Source organism: Lactuca virosa, chromosome 7 (genome assembly GCF_052849685.1).
Source record: "Lactuca virosa cultivar CGN04683 chromosome 7, Lactuca_virosa_CGN04683_v6, whole genome shotgun sequence".
Classification (NCBI taxonomy): Eukaryota; Viridiplantae; Streptophyta; class Magnoliopsida; order Asterales; family Asteraceae; genus Lactuca; species Lactuca virosa.
This window is the reverse complement of record NC_136432.1, coordinates 77,176,080-77,195,704: the sequence shown is the minus strand read 5'-3', so window position 1 is coordinate 77,195,704 and position 19,625 is coordinate 77,176,080. Positions and strand designations below refer to the sequence as shown.

Below are 19,625 nucleotides of genomic sequence, written 5' to 3'. Positions count from 1 at the left end.
TAAACCAAGATGCCATTAATAAAGACTATCACAGACCGATCCAACATCGGTCTTCATGCGCGGTTCAGGAGGTCCATGAATGCGGCAGGGGCATTGGTGAGCCCAAAGGGCATCACCACGAACTCATAGTGGCCATACCGAGTCTGGAAAGCAGTCTTCTGTACATCCTCATCACTGACTCTCATCTGGTGATAGAAGAGATCATCAATCCTCGGGAGTGGGTAACTGTTCTACACCGTTACCTTGTTCAACTCCCAGTAGTCTATACACATCTGATGCGACCCGTCCTTCTTCTTCACAAATAAGATCGGGACTCTCCAAGGCGAACTACTTGGCCTGATAAATCCCTTGTCTAAAAACTCCTGCAGGTGTGTAGACAACTCCTGCATCTCGGGAGGAGCCAACCGATATGATGCCTTGGCTATCGGAGCCGCACCCGAAACTAGGTTGATCCTGAACTCTACCTGTCTCTCCGGAGGTATCCCAGGCAACTCCTCTGGTAACACATCCGGATACTCCGTCACAACTGGCACATCCCTCACTGTCGCCTTACCCGCCTCCCGGGTATCCATAACGTAGGCAACATAACCTGTGCAACCCTGCTGAAGGTAGCGCCTAGCCCTCGCTGCTGAACACAAATTTGGCCCACGCTGCTGCCTCTCGCCCTGAATCACCAACTCTCCCCCACGTTGGGTCCTGAAACGCATCAACTGCTGCTCACAGTCGATCAACGCCCCGTTAGGGCTCTACCAATCCATGCCTATGATGACCTTTTTCCCACGCAAAGGAATGGGAACCAAATCTATAAGGTAAATCTCGTCATACGTCCTCAAGACACAATCTATGTAGACCTCAGATGCCCGGACGGACCGATCGTCAGCAATCTCGACCTCTAGAGGACAATCCAACATGCCTGAAGACTCAGCAAATCTCTTGTTAAGTGTAAGAGAGTCAAAAGATTGGGTAGCCCCCGAGTCAAATAACACTTGTACTAGGATTCCGTTCACATGGAACGATCCTAAATAAAACACATAAAATATAAATATCATAACCGACATGTAATAAGAGTTACGGAGAAGAAAAAATACCCGTCACCACATCCGGTACGACACGCGCCTCCTCGGTGGTCAACTGGAAGGCTCGACTCCTCACCACTGGAGCATCTGTCTTCCCCTGTCGGCCATCCGTGATCCGTAGGGTCGCTGGAGCTGGCGGCGCCACTGGCGCTCCTGATGTCAATCTCGGGCAGTTGTCCTTTTAATGGCCCTTCTGATTGCAATGAAAGCAAATCAGGTCTGATGTATGGATGGTGGGGGTAGGGGCAGTTGTAAGTCCCTAAATCTGGAACCAACTAGTGATCAACAAATAAACAAACCAAAATGATCAAGCACAAGAATGAGTAGAAAACAAAATTGATCCAAATTGCACACGTTTTATATATAACCGAAAACGTCTGGTACAATGGATACTACACACTTGACCGCAAACAACCACTGACAACTGACAATCAAGGACACTATTTATAGAGAACAGTAACAACAAACTAGTTTGCAGCCGTAAACACCACATGGACCGAAAACGGAACGTTTTCGGTCCACCCAACCGAAAACCCACAAAATACCTATACAAAGTGTAACAAAGCCTACAAAACATAAATACCTAGCTCAAACCAATAAAACATGTCCTAACAGTCTCCCCCTTGGTTTGAGGCTAGCATGAATTCAATCCTTGTCAACTGTAAGCACATCTGATTTTCCCATGGCACCAACCCACATGCGTTTGTTGATAATTTTAGCAACCATGCTCGTACATTCTTTAGCTACAACCTCCATGAGCTCATTTTTTTACCACAATTTGATTTTGTGCCAACGTACGGATGTCGCGCTTACCAAATTGAAGAAGATCCTTTGCTTCAACGAGGCGGATTGTACCGGTCGGGAATTTGATAACAGCAGAGGCTGTGGCCTCATCAAAAATCCAATATTCCATATCGTTCAGATTCCCATCAGGAAGTCATTGAACAATAGGAATTTGTTCCATCTTTTTAGTAGGAGGCCACATCACATTTTTAAAGGTTCGATTGGTGTTTGGATCAATTACTCCTTTGAATCTGTTCACAATAGAATCAACAGTCTTCATTACATAAAACTTCCTCTTGACTTGATTTTCCAGGAAGAGTTTGAACTTTGTTCTGCGAGGATCATGTGAAGGATTGTGGAAAGGAGCTTTAGATAGTTCTGTAAGATCAAATTTAGTCTAATAACTAAATTCATTCTGATGAGAATAGTACTCCACGTTTCCACTCTTCCTCTTGACCACCCAGATATTTAATCCTTCGTGAAATCTCCACACCGTAATACCCGACCGGTCTCCGTATTTGGTTTTGAATCACCGTTGCCTGAGCTTAGAAACACTTAATTGAGGCTGATCTGCACGGATGTTTTGATCGGAAGTTTTCATGAAAAGCAATCCTCTTTTGCCTTGAGACTTGGCTTGTTTCTGAGCTTTCTTTAGAATTACTGTTGGATTGGCTTGAGCAGGTTCTTTGTCGAATCGATCAACTATACGAGTTGTACGGACAGGTTGAAATATCTTGAGAAACTTGAGGTGCTTTTGCAGAGGCACCATGGGATGTCTCGGCCTCACTTGTCTCACCACCAGATGTTTTTAATTTGTCGCCAAATTCACTTATCAACTTGCTCTTCAGATCGAAGTATCCGGCAGAGAGAGCGCCGAGATTGAGCTGCAGATTTGAAATTTGCTTTGATTTTTGATGGTTTTCTTTTTCAAGTTCAGATACTCTAATGTCTAGAGTTCCTATCAAAACATCTTTCTCAATGATCTTCTGATTTAAAACTCCAATCTCTGCTTTGAGCTTAGAAATTGATGGATCAACTCCCCCAAAACTCCCTACACCAATAGATATCCCTTTGCCTCGGGGTGCAGGGTCAATATCTTGTTGAGCTAAGAACCTGGCAAGCCTTTCGGAGGCAACATCGTGCGCAGGTTGAGGAGTTGACGAGCCACCATGAGCTGAAGAGCTCCCGACTTCAAAGAAGGAATGAACAACACTGGGCCCTTCATTAAGTACTGGGCTATCCACATTAGTAGGTTGGGCTGGAGTAACGGCTGCAATAGATTGTTGAACATGCTGATCTTGTTCCCTAATTAGCACTCCCGACCTTGGATCAGCTCTTCTTCTTTTGAGTGGAAGCTGGGAGGCTTGAGTCCCTTATAGATCACACTCAGATGGAATAAAGGTTGGAGAAGCAACTGCTTGGGGAGGAATCCTCACAGTTGAATCTAAATCAACAATAAGGTCGTCCATCTGATCGGGTGATTGTAGTGGCAGCTTGATAATATTTGTTACTCCCTGAGTCTCCGTTGGTGAAACTCCAACAACATCGACATTATCAAAGAACGAACTGAGGTCTTCATCATTCGGCTCGAAATCAAAGTATAAATTATCATCAAAAAAACCTAGGGTATTATCCCTTAGATCCATCCCAACATCATCCTCATCATCATCATCTTCATCACCATCATCTTCATCATCATCATTACCATTGATCATTGGAACATGCTCCTCTGTAAAAATTGCTACAGGAGGAGTGGTTTCATCTTCCTGATCAGAGACAGTAACTTCATCATCTTCATTTTCCGAGGCTTCAACTAAATCTGAATCCTCACCAATTTCAGCAAAACAACCAAACTTTTCTAAGGGCTTCGTTCTTTGAAACACAAATTTTGAGACTTTGCGGTTCTGCTTTATCAGACCAAAAGTGCTAGGACCCAAAGACTTCAGATCCAACGTTTCTCCTCTTCCTTTCAATTCAGGATATTTGGCATTGATGATCATCTAGAGGAACCTTGGGTACATTAAAAATGTGTCCCTTCTCTTCCCTTGTAAATTATACTTCATTTCATTCAATACATATCTTGAAAAATTGAAGTCAAGATCCATGACTAGTGCAGTGATGGTGCCGGTATTTAATATAGAAATTTCATGTGCACCTGCTTTCCTGCCAGAGATGCACATAACAAAGCAATGGGAAAGAAAACGGCAGTATGGGGGTAGCAGCTTCTTTATTGTAGGAGGGAAGACTCCTTCATAACCCATAATTTCTTAATTTGAAGCACTTCTCGAATAATTTGTTCAGAAACAATAATTTCTTTTCCTTGAATTGAAGATTCCACCGTGCCTTCCCCATTCGCTCCCTTTTTATTGACAAAAGGGTTGTCCCAAAATTGTTTTACTAAATCTTGATAAATAATGGGATTTGATTGGAAAGCATGAGCAAGTCTGCAATTTTTAAGTCCATGAACCATGGACCTAAATTCTTGATGTGCTGCTGGAGGATATGAGAGACATGCTGCAATGTTGTGGTTTTTCGAGAATTTTAGGTGCGCCATTTATCTGCATCAACCGAGCCAAGTGAGAAAATTAAAAAATTTAAACAATTAAGATTAAATTTCTCAAATATAGATTGATTTGGCTCCAATTTAATTTTATTCATGTTGATAATATGGTTGATTGTGGTCTTTTGCCCGAAAATACTACACTTAAATTTTAAAAACATTTTAACATGAGTTTGCGGCCACAAACGGTTTCCAGCCGCAAACGCGTTTACAGCCGCAAATGTTTGCGATTCCAGTTTCGACGAAGAACACCGTCGGGAACACCTTTTTGGCCTCCAAAATCTGCAAAACACGGTCAAAACGAGTGAAAAATAGTTGTATGGTGGTCGCCAAGTCATTACCTAGATGAACCAGGAATCAATTTTGGATGATAAACAACGGAAAATGATGAATCGATGAATTTTGATTTTGACAGAAAACGTGAACAGTAGAGAGAGAACCGGGAGGAGTTTTCGGCCGCAAATGTCAAGATGATGGGAATATGAGTTAATGGCCGAAAATCCCTCCTTTTATACAATATTCATATTTTCGGCCCAAAACCCAAAAACCCGATGGGCTGTAAACCGAAAATCTTTAAGACAAAGCTAATCAATCCAATTTTTAATAAAAAATGAAACATTTTGAAGACACAAAATTAAAAATTAAAATAAGATAAAATAAATTAAATTCTAAAAGCTTAAATTCAAACCAATTTTTTAATTTTTTAGAAAAAATAAAATAAAAATAAAAATTAAATAAACTAGCACTAATTTCTCTTCACAATTACGAATTTTGATATTTTTGGGATCAAAGTTTTAAGACAGCCTTAACCTGTTTTTCAGTATATTCACTTTCATGAATAGATCTGGTCAATCACCGGTATTGTGGTCTACTTAAACACGAAAGATATTGACAAAATGGACAAATTATAAGTGACAAAACCTTGCACCTATATTCCTAAATGGACATTTAGATGACGACGACCAAGGATATTGTTGTCCACTTAAATTCAGCAACGAGATCTACAGACAACCTTTTAAGTAGTTCAATTTTAGATGTACTAGAACGTGTTCCCCACTTCCTGACATACCCCGGTAATCAAGAATTCGAAAGAACTCTTTACTTTAGGTGAGTAGACAATCATTAAGAAATAAGTCAGAAATAGAAGTGCATATGTTGTATACCCAGGTCGGATCTCTTCCAATCACGCAGAGGGATAACATATGACTAACTGATATATAGAGGGATTGAGAGGTAGAATGTTGCATATGTTGTGTTCCATGTCAGATCATTTCCAATCACGTAAGGGAGACATCATATGACTAACAAATAGAAAGAATAACATAGAGATAGAGTTGCATATGTTGCATTCCAGGTCGGATCTCTTCCAATCACACAGAGGAAGCAACATATGACTGACAAATAGAACGCAAGAAAATAATTTTCTACAGACCTACTTTATCAGAATTCCCCAGTCACCCTATCAGTACCGGAATTAAGGACATGAGTCCATATTTCGAGGAACTGTTAAGCCATAATTTTAGATACATGAGTCTTTCAGTGTATCCCATAGGTTCCCATGTTTATTTCACTGCTTAATCTACCCGAGCGTCGTATTGTCAGTCCAAACGAAACTATCTAAGTTCACATTGTCAAGTGCAGTCAAATCCTTCGTGCTTACCAGCGCATTAAGCACAGAGTCTAGACAATTCAGATTCAGTACTTTACACAAGTTAATACTGCCTGTTATCACTTTCTCTTGATATCACTTCCCAATTAAGCACCTACAAAAGACAAACATAAGAACATATTTTTGGATTTTTGTTTTATAATTTTTTTTTGAATTTTGATTTCTCCCCCTAAATTTGTGCATAGGACCGAAGAAATGAAAACAAAATGCTCAAATTTAAACTAAGCTAAAAAAATTAGTCTTCAAAACGAATCATTTTAAGAAAGCCCACAAGCACATCGAATTGAGCTTTGCTAAAGGGTTTGGTAAACAGATCCGCCACATTATTATCAGTGTGGATCTGCTCCAAAGGAATAAGTTGACGCTCATAGCAATCTCTGATAAAATGAATTTTGATATCGATGTGCTTGGTTTTGGAATGTTGAACGAGATTTTTAGCAATTTGAATCGCATCATCATTATCACAAAACATGGGGGTGTCAAGAAAGTTCAAACCATAGTCCAGCAATTGGTGTTGAATCTAGACCACCTGTGAGCAGCATGCTGATGCAGCGACATACTCAGCTTCAGCAGTCGAAGTAGACACCGTTTGCTATTTCTTGCATTGCCAATACACCAACCTGTCGATTTCCTGTCAAATTCACACCCTCCATAGTTGCTGTCAGCAAAAGCATATAAGTCAAGTTCAGGAGTCTTAGGATACTATAGCCCCAATTTAGGGCTACCTTTAAGTTATCGAAAGATCCTTTTAACAGAAATCATATGAGAGAGTTTAGGATTAGCTTGATATCTAGCGCATTGACAGACGGCGAACATAATGTCAGGTCTGCTGGCAGTCAAATACATAAGAGATCCGATCATCGATCGATATTCGGTTTGATTTACGGAGTCTCCTTCTGGATCTGGTCCCATCAGAGGTATTTCGGCGATGGGAGTAGAGGAAGGTTTGGAGTCTTTCAACCCGAACTTATCAAGCATATCCTCCATATATTTCCCCTGATGCAACAAGATTCCAGAGGAATCTTGAGGAATTTGTAATCCTAGAAACATTTTCATTTCACCGACGGAGCTCATTTCAAATCTTTTCTTCATAACTTCTTCAAACTCTTTGCACAGCTCTGAACTCGTCGACCCCAAAATGATGTCATCCACATAGATATGAACAAGAATCAAGTCTTTATCAACTTGCTTTCTAAACAGCGTCTGATCGATCGTGCCCCTCGTGTAACCATGCTCGAGCAGATGATTTTTCAAGGTAGCATACCAAGCTCGAGGAGCCTGGTGTAACCCATACAAAGCCTTGTCTAATTTATAGACATGATTTGGAAATTTTGGATTAACAAACCTAGGGGGTTGATCAACATAAATCTCCTCTTTCACGACACCATATAGAAAGGCGGTCTTGACGTCCATTTGGTAAACGGTAAACCCCATGTAAGATGCATAAGCCAAGAAGATACGAATAGATTCCAGGCGTGCCACAAGAGCATACACCTCAGTGTAATCAAGACCCTCAATCTGCCGAAAGCCACAAACTACCAGACGCGCCTGATTTCGTACAATCACCCCACTGCCATCTTGTTTGTTCCTAAAAACCCAGCGTGTATCCAGAGATTTCTTGCTCTTTGGTAACTCAGCCAGTTTCCACACCCCCAGTTTTTCAAACTGATTTAGCTCTTCATGCATTGCATCAACCCAACTAGGTTCATTTAATGCCATTTCCACACTCTTGGGCTCGATATGAGATATAAAGCAAGAGAAGAGACATGAGTTGACATCTCCACTCGGACTTCTCGTTTTAACGCCTTCTCCTAGTGAGCCAATGACATTATCGATCGGATGATCGCGTTGAATTCGAGTTGGGATTTCATGGCTGATGTCATTGATTGTGACAAGCAAGTTGTTAATATTAATAAAACCGTCGTCCACTGAATCACTCGCCTCAGACGATCTAGGACCGTGAGAGGTACTTGACACGTATTCGTTTGAAATAGGTTCAGGAAAGAGAAGCTCCATGAACGATTGAGTAGCAGCAGAAGTATCCCTTGTCATGATTTCTCTTTCTTTAGGCGAAAGCGGAGCAACATCAGCATCAGAACAGGTTCTGTGATTAGGTGAAGAAGAGGAGGTATATGGAATAGCAGTATTCACTTGAGGAGACTCGGGATTCATCAGAGGTGGTCTGTAAATAACTTCTTACTCTTCATCTTCAACAACTGCACTTGTACGAGAGCAGGAACCGGAAACAGTTTCCGAATACACATTAAAGGATTTAAACAATGATGCATAATCAAATAACCAATCAGGTCCAACTCTCGCATCTGTCTCATTCTCTTCCAGCCAGCGCACATCATAAGATTCAACAATCTTCTTGGTTGTTTTGTTATATACTCTGTAAGCGGTGCGTGCGGCATATCCCACAAAGTAGCAATCATCGGCCTTTGAGTTGAACTTGGGGTTGGATTCCAGATGAAGGAGGGTGCAAGGACATCAAAAGATTCTGAAGTGAGCAACTGATGGTTTGTGATTGTATAGAATTTCGTACGGGATCTTCATCTGAGATTTATTGATCGAAACTCGGTTCTGAATGTAACACGTTGTGTTTATTGCTTCAGCCCAGAAGAAGACCGGTAATTTGGAATCACAAAGCATAGTTCTTGCAGCGTCCATCAGAGTACGATTTCTCCGTTTCTGGCAACACCGTTTTGTTGTGGTGTTCGAACAGAGTTGTATTGACGCAATATACCCTTTTCTGCACAAAAGTGATCCAGAACGACATTCTTGAACTCTGTGCCATTATCGGTTTGAAGCGCCTTCACCTTTTTATTTGTCTGATTCTCAATCATCACAATGAACTTCTTGATCAAGTCAGCAATCCCACTCTTGTTGGATAACAAGAAGACCCATGTGAATCGTGAGTAATCATCAATCACAACCAGGCAGTAAGAATTCTTGTTGATGCTGAGAACGTTGACTGGATCGAACAAATCCATATGTAACAATTGAAGAACCTTGCTGATTGAGTTCACCAACTTTGGCTTATGTGTCTTGCGATGATGTTTGCCCTGAGCACAAGCAACACACTTCTCAAAGGTTATGAAATCTTTGACTGGAAGACCACACACAATATCATTTTTAGCAAGATGATTGAGGTTCTTGGCAGTTGCATGACCAAGTCGACGATGCCAGAGCATGACATTGTGTTCAGAGACTTTTGAGAAAAGACAAGTAACTTGCTCGAGAATGTAATGATTCATGTCAATAACATAAGCATTCCCTTCCCTTTCAGATCTGACAAAAATCCATTCTTCAGGTATAATGAATCCGGACTTTAAGATGAGACACTCTTTGTTCGTAAAATGAGTGGAGTTGCATTTATCACAAATCTGAGAGACGCTCAACAGACTGTGTTTCAGCTCGGGAGCATAGTTAACATTCTCAAAGATAAGCACACCATTTGTCACCGTACCCTTCTGAGTGATCTTCCCACCATCTCCTCCCGCAAAGGAAACATAACCCCCATTAAAATTCTGAATGTCTTGCAATTGGGAGATGTCTCCTGTCATGTGCCTGGAACAACCACTATCGACATACCAAGGTCTGACGATATTCCTCCGTAGTTGTTCCTGCATAATGTGCGAGATCAATTAGTTTTTGGAACCCAGGTCATTGAAACACTGGGTTTTCCTTTGTTAGCAACAAAATTGACTTTTTCACATTTTGAATCAGATTGATTACCAGATGCACATAAAGGACGTTAAGGTGATTGAACATTTGAGTTTTTGGGCACCCATATATATTTAGGTTTAGAAACATTAACAGGTGATTTTGAAATGTTTTTCTTTGATTTGGATCGTTTGGATTTCCGTCTATTACTATAGAAGACCCGGATGATGACTTTGACGATACCGAGCTTGGCTTAACCATTTTCGGTCTCGTTAAAGTACCTATTGTATTTTTGTTTAAAAACCTTTTGTTCTTTTCAAGATCAACCCGATTTCTTTCTTTATTTATGTTCCAATCACAATCAACAGAATGAGATCTCGAGGATTTTCTCTTAAGAGATCTTCCCCGTGACTCATTCATTCTTCCTTGTGCATAAAAAGGAACATATGCACGGTTTGGACAATTCCGTGCGATATGACCAGGAATTCCACAATCGAAACATGTTTCTTTCTTCATATAGAAACTGGTACCGCTCTTTCCTGATTTAGTGTCCTTATTCAATTCTTTTCTTTTCCCACAAGTGCACGTGCATGGATCAGTTTGTGTGGTTGGCTTAGGTGGCAGGTAGTTGCTAGTGACAGGTTTTTTAGATTTATCAGACACATCACCACACTTATCAGAAACATTCAAATCATCAGATTTCAAAACAGAATCATTCAAAATAGAAACATTGTTGTTTGAATCAGAAACATCAGTTTGCACAACAAAATTATTTTCAGAAACACTCTCTTCAGCTGCATGCTTGCCTTGAACTAAAGGTGAATCTGCAGATGAAGTAGAAACATTAGTATTGTTCACCTTAGAGACATTTTCTGTCACAGCCACAGTAGGTTTACCATACTAAAGATGTGCTTCCCCATCAATTTCTTCTTGTGTCATAGGGATGGAAGTGTAATTATGATTGAAAGGAGGAGGAACACTATCAAACTCTAGACCCTTTTGCTGATTATCTTTAAATTTTAACTTTTTTTCAATCATCGAGGCAACTACCTCACTTGACACATCAATTTTTCTGAAATTAAAATATGCATTTTCAAACTTATTTTTTAATGTGTCAAGTTCAACAGTCAAACTGACAAGTTGTTTCTTAACATGGGTATAATTTGAACATTTATTGCTATACTCTTCTTGAAGTTTCCTAAAGTCATTTGTTTTAGCCTCTAATTTTTCTTTAAGAGTTTTTTTTGTCTTTTCCTAAGTGTATAGCCCTCATACTTAAGGTCCTCGTTTTCTCTACGTAACAAATCAATTTGTTCACGCAAAAACTTAACAATATTAATGCATTTTTGAGAGCAGGAAATTTCACAGACCTCTTTCTTCTCAGGAGTGGTAGATACCATGAAATCAAATTGAAGCTGCATCATTTCTGCTTTAGCATCCTCTTCAGCTTCTTGATCTGGAAGTTCTTTTATATGTGCCAAATTTGCAGTTTCAGGTCCTGAGATGTTCAATGCTTGAATCTGATCCTCCCAATCAAATGCTTGAGCCATAACTGCCAAATTTGCAGTTTCACTGTTGGATGTTGTTCCTTTGTTGTTCACCACTGGCACCATTGTTCTGTCATGATTTTCTCTTCTATCTGGTTTTGGGCACTCACGAGCAAAATGACCAGGCTCATGACAGTTGAAGCACCTAATCTTGTCCATATTAAACCCAAATTTCTTGTCTCTATTCATGCCCCAGTTGTTCTTTCTTGTCTTCTTAGCAAACTGTTTAGCTCTGAACACCGCCATGGCAATTTGCCAGGTGATATCCATTTCCTCAACGTCTTCTGGATGAATTTGGTCGAGATCAGCAAACGAAATCTGAGGAGGCAATTCTCCAGCTAAGAAAGAATTGTAGCAATTTACAAGACAAGAGGCTAGAGCCAGATTTTCTTCAACTTCCTTGGGAGTGGATACAAAGGGAGGAGCTGTTGAGGAGGAAGCTGAATGTGGAACAACATGGGTTTGTGAATAAGGCATGGATGATGGAATAACATGGGATTGTGGTTGTGGTGTAGTGAAAGGTTGATTTTGTGGAATTGTGAAAGATGAAAAAGCATTGTTAGATGAAATTCCCAAATTTGTCATCGAGTAGGAATTCACATGGTTTATCTCGCGTTGCTTATCATCTAGATCACAAGCTTTGATGATAGTCATTGTTTCAGCAAGAGTGAGTCTGTTGAGATCTTTGGTTTTCTTAATAACAGATACATTCATATCCCATGGCTTGGGAAAGGAATTCAGCAATTTCTTGTTTATCTCTGATCGTGGCACAGAAATTCCAGCGGTACTCATTTCGGTGGTAAGAGTGATAAATCTCTGCAGTTGGGCCTTAAGTGTCTCTTCGAGAACATGATTGAACATGTTGAATTTTTGACAGAGCATGTCTTGTCTGCTCTGTTTCATGTCTTCATTACCTTCATAGACCTCGATCAATGCTTCCCAAAGTGCTTTGGCAGATTTATACTCCCTGAATCCTTGAGTGATGTCAGGAGATAGAGCCATTGTCAGAGTTGCCAGTGCTTTTTCTTGTTCTTCAATTTTGTCAAAATCCGCATCAATGTAGTCTTGCACTTCTTTGTCAATAATAGTTCCATCTTCCAGGGTATTTGTGATTCTAACAGGACCCTTAAGAATGCTACGCCAAATCTTGAAATCTTTCATTTTGATGTATTTTTCGATTCTGTATTTCCATTCTGGAAATCCTTCTGCGGATAAGAGACGCGGAATTCTCGTGGTAGTTCCCATGATTGAGTCTAGTTCTTGATGAATTGCATTGTTTTTTTTTTGTTTTTTTAAATTTTTTTTTAATAAAAGAAAATTACAGCTGAAAAAGGTTTACAACTGAAAATGGTTTCCAGCCAAAAAGGGTTGACAGCCAAAAGCGGGTTCACAACCGAAAACGGGTTCACAACCGAAAACAGGTTCACAGCCGAAAACGGGTTCATAGATGAAAACTGGTTTCAGCCAAAAACTGATGAACAGTGGTCAACCAAAAACACCCAGAATTTGACGAAAAGGATGATTTCAAGCAGATTTTCAATCCTTTTGGCCTTGAATTCACGATCAACAGCAAAAAACCAATAACAACAGCAGCAACACCGAAAACAATCTTGATCAACACCGAAAATGGATACCAAATAGCCAAAAATAAGCTTGATCAAGTTGACACTAGATTGGCTTTGATACCAATTGTAAGTCCCCAAATCTGGAACCAACTAGTGTTCAACAAATAAACAAACCAAAATGATCAAGCACAAGAATGAGTACAAACCATAATTGATCCAAATTGCACACGTTTTATATATAACCGAAAACGTCTGGTACAATGGACACTACACACACTTGACCGCAAACAACCACTGACAACTGACAAGCAAGGACACTATTTATAGGGAACAGTAACAGCAAACTAGTTTGCAGCCGTAAACACCATATGGACCAAAAACGGAACGTTTTCGGTCCACCCAACCGAAAACCCACAAAAACCCTATACAAAGTATAACAAAGCCTACAAAACATAAATTCCTAGCTCAAACCAATAAAACCTGTCCTAAAAATAGTACAATCCCTGCCAAAGTGCCCAAGATTGCCGCACTTATAGCAACCCGATGACCCCAATCTGCAAGCTCCCTCATGCGTCTTGCCGTATTTCCCACAGCGCAATGGCCAGATGCCATGTCACTCCGGAATGCCCTACGACGATCATCCATCAGCTCAATGATCCCTTCCTTGATCGACCCGAAAATCATCGGGGTCACCTCAAGGATGCCTCTTGTGATCTAAGATGAGATGAACGTTCGTAATCCATCATCGACTGGCTCGGAACCCGAACTTGAACCTGACCCAGACCCTGAACCTCCCGCTCCGTGACGTGTCATCACCATTCTGAAACAAACCACACAATCATCAGAGTCATATATAATATCGAGAGACCTCATACTCACTACCAGTTCACTGGTGTAATCTTAGCTCTCCTTGATTCGAGTACGGATCCTCTGCTTTCAGTAGTACGGGCCAATACTACGTTCCACATCTATCCGTACTTTCCTCAAGAATTCCCTTGACTCCACCAAGTCCCTTCTTCTACTACTGCTCTTAACTCTAATCTCATCCTAGGCTTGCCCTAGGGTAACCTCTGACCCACTCTCCGCCATCAGTTGCATAAGAAATCCCTGCTATCTCCCCCTAACTAGCTCGCGAATACCATTACATATCACTAAGACTAGATAATTCTTCGAATGAGAGGTCCTACCCTACAACGGTTGGACTCAAACAAGATCTGCGAAATAGAGCTAGACCTAACCTTCTAAAATTATTTAGTCCTTGTAATATGTAACTTAACGTATTCGTTTACGAGTTAGTTAAAGATAACTAGAATTCCTAAAAGCACAAAGCAAGCAGCATTCGGGCATTGAGTAACCCAACCAAGAATATCCTAATCAGGCTATCGTATCACTGACTAGTCAATAAGCACATACAGCAGGCACATAAGGCATCTTCCTAGATCCTTAGCCCTAATCTAGCATGCAGTTCTCATACACATATAATAGGCATGTAAGGCATCCTTCCTAGATCCTTAGCCCTAATCTACCATGCAGTTCACATATTCTCAATTCATATCATAACATAACATAACATGTATGGGTATCTTGGGGTTACTTGAGCTCGGTAGATCGCACACATCACACACCTTGTTCTTTCTCAAAAATTCTTTATTTTAATTTTAGAAAATTTATTTTCATGTAAAAAAATCTTTCAAACCCTCGATTTGAGTACAGATACCCCCGAAGGTGTGTCTGAATCCCTCAAACAAAGGCTCTGATACCAACGTGTAACATCCCAAAATTCAAGGCCAAAAATTTCATCAAGTTATCTCATACCATAAAAACCCATTAGTCATATGTCTCAAAAACATGTTAGAGGATAATAATGTCAGAGTACAAATCCCAAGAATATCATAGTGCGGAAAATCATGGTGTGATGCGCTGCTATCGTATCGGCTCCTTTCCCTTCGAAAAAGAAGGACTTGAAACAAAAACTGAAAATCGTAAGCACAAAGCTTAGTGAGTTCCCCCATCATACCGCATACCATACAATAAGCACACTGTCTAACATATCTGGGTACTGGCTTACCCCTTCGGTCTCTTTCAACCGGTAACTGCCTAGCATATCAGGGTGTTGGCCTACCCCTCCGATCTCTTTCAACCGGTAACTGCCTAGCATATCAGGGTGCTGGCCTACCTCTTCGGCCTCTTTCAACCGGTAACTGCCTAGCATATCAGGGTGCTAGCCTACCCCTTCGGTCCTTTTGACCGGTAACGGGAACTATTTCACCCATACTTCTACCATAGAATCTCCTAGTACATATACACATAAGTCACATACTGCCTAGCATATCAGGGTGCTAGCCTACCCCTTCGGTCCTTTCGATCGGTAACGGTGTCTATCCCACCCCTTCTACCATTATCACATAATATCATAGCATAATAGCACATAAAGTATAACAGATAGTGGCATACCAGACAATTATCACAAAGACAATCATCTCTAGTATAATCAACTACTAGTGGGCCGACATTGGTGCCTTCGACCCACTTCTACTGGAAGGTAACTCACCTCAAATGTCGTGAAGTAGCTGAACTACCCTCGGCTCCGGAATCAACTCCACTCAAACTCCTACACCTAAAAGATCTCCTTTAATCATCCTTTCATACTCATAACCCCTTACGGGTAAAATTTGGTCAAAGTCAAAGTCACAGTGAACACCCTGGTCAAAGTCAACCTTCTGGTCAAAGTCAACATCCTGAGTTGACTTAACTCGCCGAGTTGGTCCATCAACTCGTCGAGTTTCATGAATCATAATCCTGAAATAACTATCCAACTTGTCGAGTTCTTTCACAACTCGTCGAGTTCCTCCTATCTACAGAATCAGGACTTCTCCAGTCAACTCGTCGAGTCATCCTTGAACTCGTCGAGTTTGCCCTTTACAAAATCAGGACACTTTGACCAAACTCGTCGAGTTCCTATATGGAATCGACGAGTTCTTCAGTCTGTTAAGCTATCTTAAGGGATTAAGTCCTTATCCCTCAGATCTAAGCTCCATACTTTAACTACATAATGAAAATGTCCTTTTAAGGGTAAAGTTTCCACCTTTACCCGTTAATACTCTTCTTCAAGATATATTGCTCTAACCCTAACTCTTAAGGACCTAGATCTTGGTCCACAAGCCATCAATACTTCAAGGTAGGGTGCACAAATAGAGATCTATATCTTAGAGACTAAAGGAACACGTAAAGTCTCCACCTTTCTCTCTATGCATGGCCTTTTGGAGCTTAAAAGGCCAAAATGACATCCTATAGCTTGCATGGGGCTTCAATGGCCATAAAGTTTACACCTTTATGCCATGAAAGCCGTCCATGGTTCCAGATCTGATGATATACACACTTAGGACGTTCATTTCCCAAAGGTCATGCTTCTTGAACCAAAAATCCCATAAAAGTGAAGATAAAGAGATCTAAGCACATTATAGACAAGATAGGAGTTTTATACCTCCAATCAACCAGAAATGAAGCTAAACTTCTGGATCTTCTCTTCTCCAACTGTTCCTTGCTCTTTCTTCAAGTGTCTTCTTCTTCAAGAATCACCAAGAATGCACAAAATGGCTCAAACACTCTCACAAGTGGATTAGGGTTTCGTAGCTAGGGTTTGGGACTTGGAGGCTGTAAATGAGGCTAACCTTTGGAGGTTAAGGTGTTTAAATAGGGTGTTAAACACTAAAATTAGGGTTTCATTCTAGCAGCCCAACTTATCAAGTTGATTCCTTCAACTCGTCGAGTAGACTTTAAGTTCCGCGTCCAAAATCCATTCCTACTCGACGAGTTTGGGGCCTCCAACTCATCAAGTTCCTGTATAAAAATGAATAAATCTGATTTAAAATACATACCAGGAACTGGACGTTACATAGAAGGATCCAATCTTTGTAACCTTCGAGTTATGAGAGTCACAAAGACAATACTCGAAGGTTCCATTCATTGTGATCTGTGAAGGAAGAGAAGATGGGATCACCGTCTTGTTGAAGACGTCTTTGGATCTTTGAGGTGATGGAGTGGTTGTTACAACATCAACGAAAATTAGACGTGTTATGTAAGCTAACATTACTTCATCCCACTACAGCTGAAATACGTTGTTCAAGATGGAAGGATATGTGCCCAGAAGAACACTTAGTGGCACATTTATCCCCCATCTGGTCTCAGCAACATGAAGCAACATGTCAATCAACGTGTGCATTAGCGTCAGTGAGAGGGCAGTTGGTGCTGAAGAAAAGATGCAGAGTCAGCGTCAACTACCTCTACAAGGAAGATGATGCATTCAAGGAATGACACGCTAATCTTAATCAGTTAAGATCAATGTTGAGATGGGAGAAGGTCCTGACACATACGAAGGAAAGAGAAGAACGGACATTGACAATGTTATGTTCAGAAATTTAAGAGTAGCAAAGTATGAAGAAAAAACAAAATAAAGTATTAATATCTAAACTAATAAAATCAAACCATATAAATGTTGTTGTCCCTTAGTGTACAAAGTAGGATTTTGTTTTCAGAATCAAACTCCTTTCCCTCATGAAGATTGAAAAGAAATTTATAACCAGCATCACAAAGTTGACTGATGGAGATGAAGTTGCCTTTTAAACCCTCGATATAAAACACATCCTCCAACTTAATTGTCCTGCATTCAAATTTTCGAACATATGTAACAGCTCTTCCACTATTGTTACCAAAGATCACCATTGGACCATCCTTTTCTGTAAAACCTGTTAAGAGGGACTTGTAACTAGTCATGTGTCTAGAAATTCCATTGTCAAGTTACCAAGTTTTTCCTAGATTTGGACTTGATCCTTTGACAGTGTGAGAACTATCATCATCACGTATGTCTTCAGGGGAATCATTGATAAGTGCCATAAGACCCTTAACATTCATCCCCTCATCTTCAGATGTCTCCTCTTCTTCTACCCATTCTTCACGATCCTCTTGTTTTGCAATGAAAGCTTTTGGCAAAGAGATGTTTTCCTTTTTTCATGTGGGCCACCAGCTTCTTGTACAAAACTTCATAGTTCTTAGGACTTTGAGCTTCTTTCTTCTCTTTGCATTCCCTGTCAAAATGGTTAGGTCTACCACAGTTAAGACAATTACATGAGTTTTTATTTTCTGAAGATGATCCCCTTGCTGAACTGCTTCCTCAAAACTGAGTTCTTCGAGCCCTATTTGATCTGCTTTCTTCATAACATTTGACAATAAGAGCAAAGTTGAAAACATGTTCGTCAATGAGATCTTCATCACTCTCTTCACCCTGATTTGAGTTGTCTGATTCACTGATATGCTTCATTGCTTACTTTTGAGACAATAGAGCTACAGACTTTTCCTTGCTTGATTCCTTCATGATTTCTTTACGAAGAGCTTTGGTCTCTTCATAGTTTCTCATATTACCGAACAAGGATTTCAGATCCTTGGTGTCGATCTTTTCACCATTCTTAAGAACATCAGCGTGATGTTCCCAACTTTTCCCAAGAGAGTCAAGAAATTTCAGAACCAACTGAGATGAATGCATAACGATTCTAAGCATGTGCATATAATTAACCAAGCAGTTAAACTATTAAAGGTTTGGGTAAGTGACTCACCTTTTTGAGAAAAAAAATGCTCATATCTCCGATTAAGGTTGTTGATAGTTGTGGCCTGGACTTCCACAGTGCCTTCATAAGCCACTGTCAATGTATCCATCATCTCTTGAGCCGACTCACAATTCTTTATGAGATGATACACATGGTAGGGAAGAGAGTTTCCAATAGCATCCATGGCTTTCACATCAAGACTAAACAGTCTCTTGTCATCGTCATCATAACTCGTTTTTGGCTTTTGCTTCAGGGGCCAGGGGGAGCGTTGTTGGCCATGGTTTGGTACATAGGAACATGGGGACCTTTTTCAACAATATTTCTCATTACATAGTCAATGGTTTCAAGAACAACCATGGCCTTTCTTTTCCATATAGAGAAATTGTGTTCATCAAAGGGAGGAATTTTGTTGAGACCAAAGGATTTAGGATTCAACATGATTAATTGAGTGTATCACAAACCCACTTTTCTACCAATTTAAGGTTTGTATCGATCAGATACACTTCAAGTATAAAAGATGAAAATAAAACTTAATCTAAGAAAATAAAGAACAGAAAGTAAATAACACAGAGAGTTCTCCAACTTGTTCTTTCACCAAGAAATGGTTTTGTCTTCACCGAGAAGACGGGTTGACACAAAGACGATTGACATAAAGTCGAACTCTCTACATAGGGTTTACCCTAATATAGATTATATACTAATATATACATGTGAATCCCATGATTAAAGGGATTGTATCTTATTTATACTAAGAACCGATCTTCATAGCAAAGATAACGAATCTGCTATCTATTCCATGTTTATCTATATCCTTACCTAATATACAAAAGATTACAATTAAATAACTATACTATGCGATGACGCTGATAAGCTTGATACTCTGGCGCTGGTAGTAGTGAATACGCCGACACTGACAGATGTGTAGAGTGTTTGACTCATCAGATCATATGGTGTGACCTTACAGTTGCCATATAACACTTTTCCTCTTCATTTGTATCTATTGCGACTTATATCATATGGACATAACTTTTTGGTGCTTAGAATGCCTAAGAGGTGCTGGTGATGGTGTTTTGTATTCATCCCGCGGAATCTCGTTTACACCTGACGATGGAATACCCGAAGATGGCTGCCATAAGTCATCGTCATTATAGTATGGTTC

The 19,625-nt window shown here is 40.2% G+C and overlaps 1 protein-coding gene across 1 annotated transcript; it reads right to left on the bottom strand.

The window, feature by feature from the left end:
• Positions 1–8,757: 8,757 nt before the first annotated feature.
• On the bottom strand, positions 8,758–12,462 carry LOC145126817 (uncharacterized). The gene is made up of 4 exons (XM_079062106.1): positions 11,125–12,462; positions 10,059–10,654; positions 9,683–9,714; positions 8,758–9,584 (listed from the first exon to the last, which is right to left on the bottom strand). Exons 1-4 carry the CDS (start codon positions 12,460–12,462, stop codon positions 8,758–8,760), a joined length of 2,793 nt encoding a protein of 930 aa, XP_078918232.1.
• Between the last annotated feature and the right edge of the window lie 7,163 nt (positions 12,463–19,625).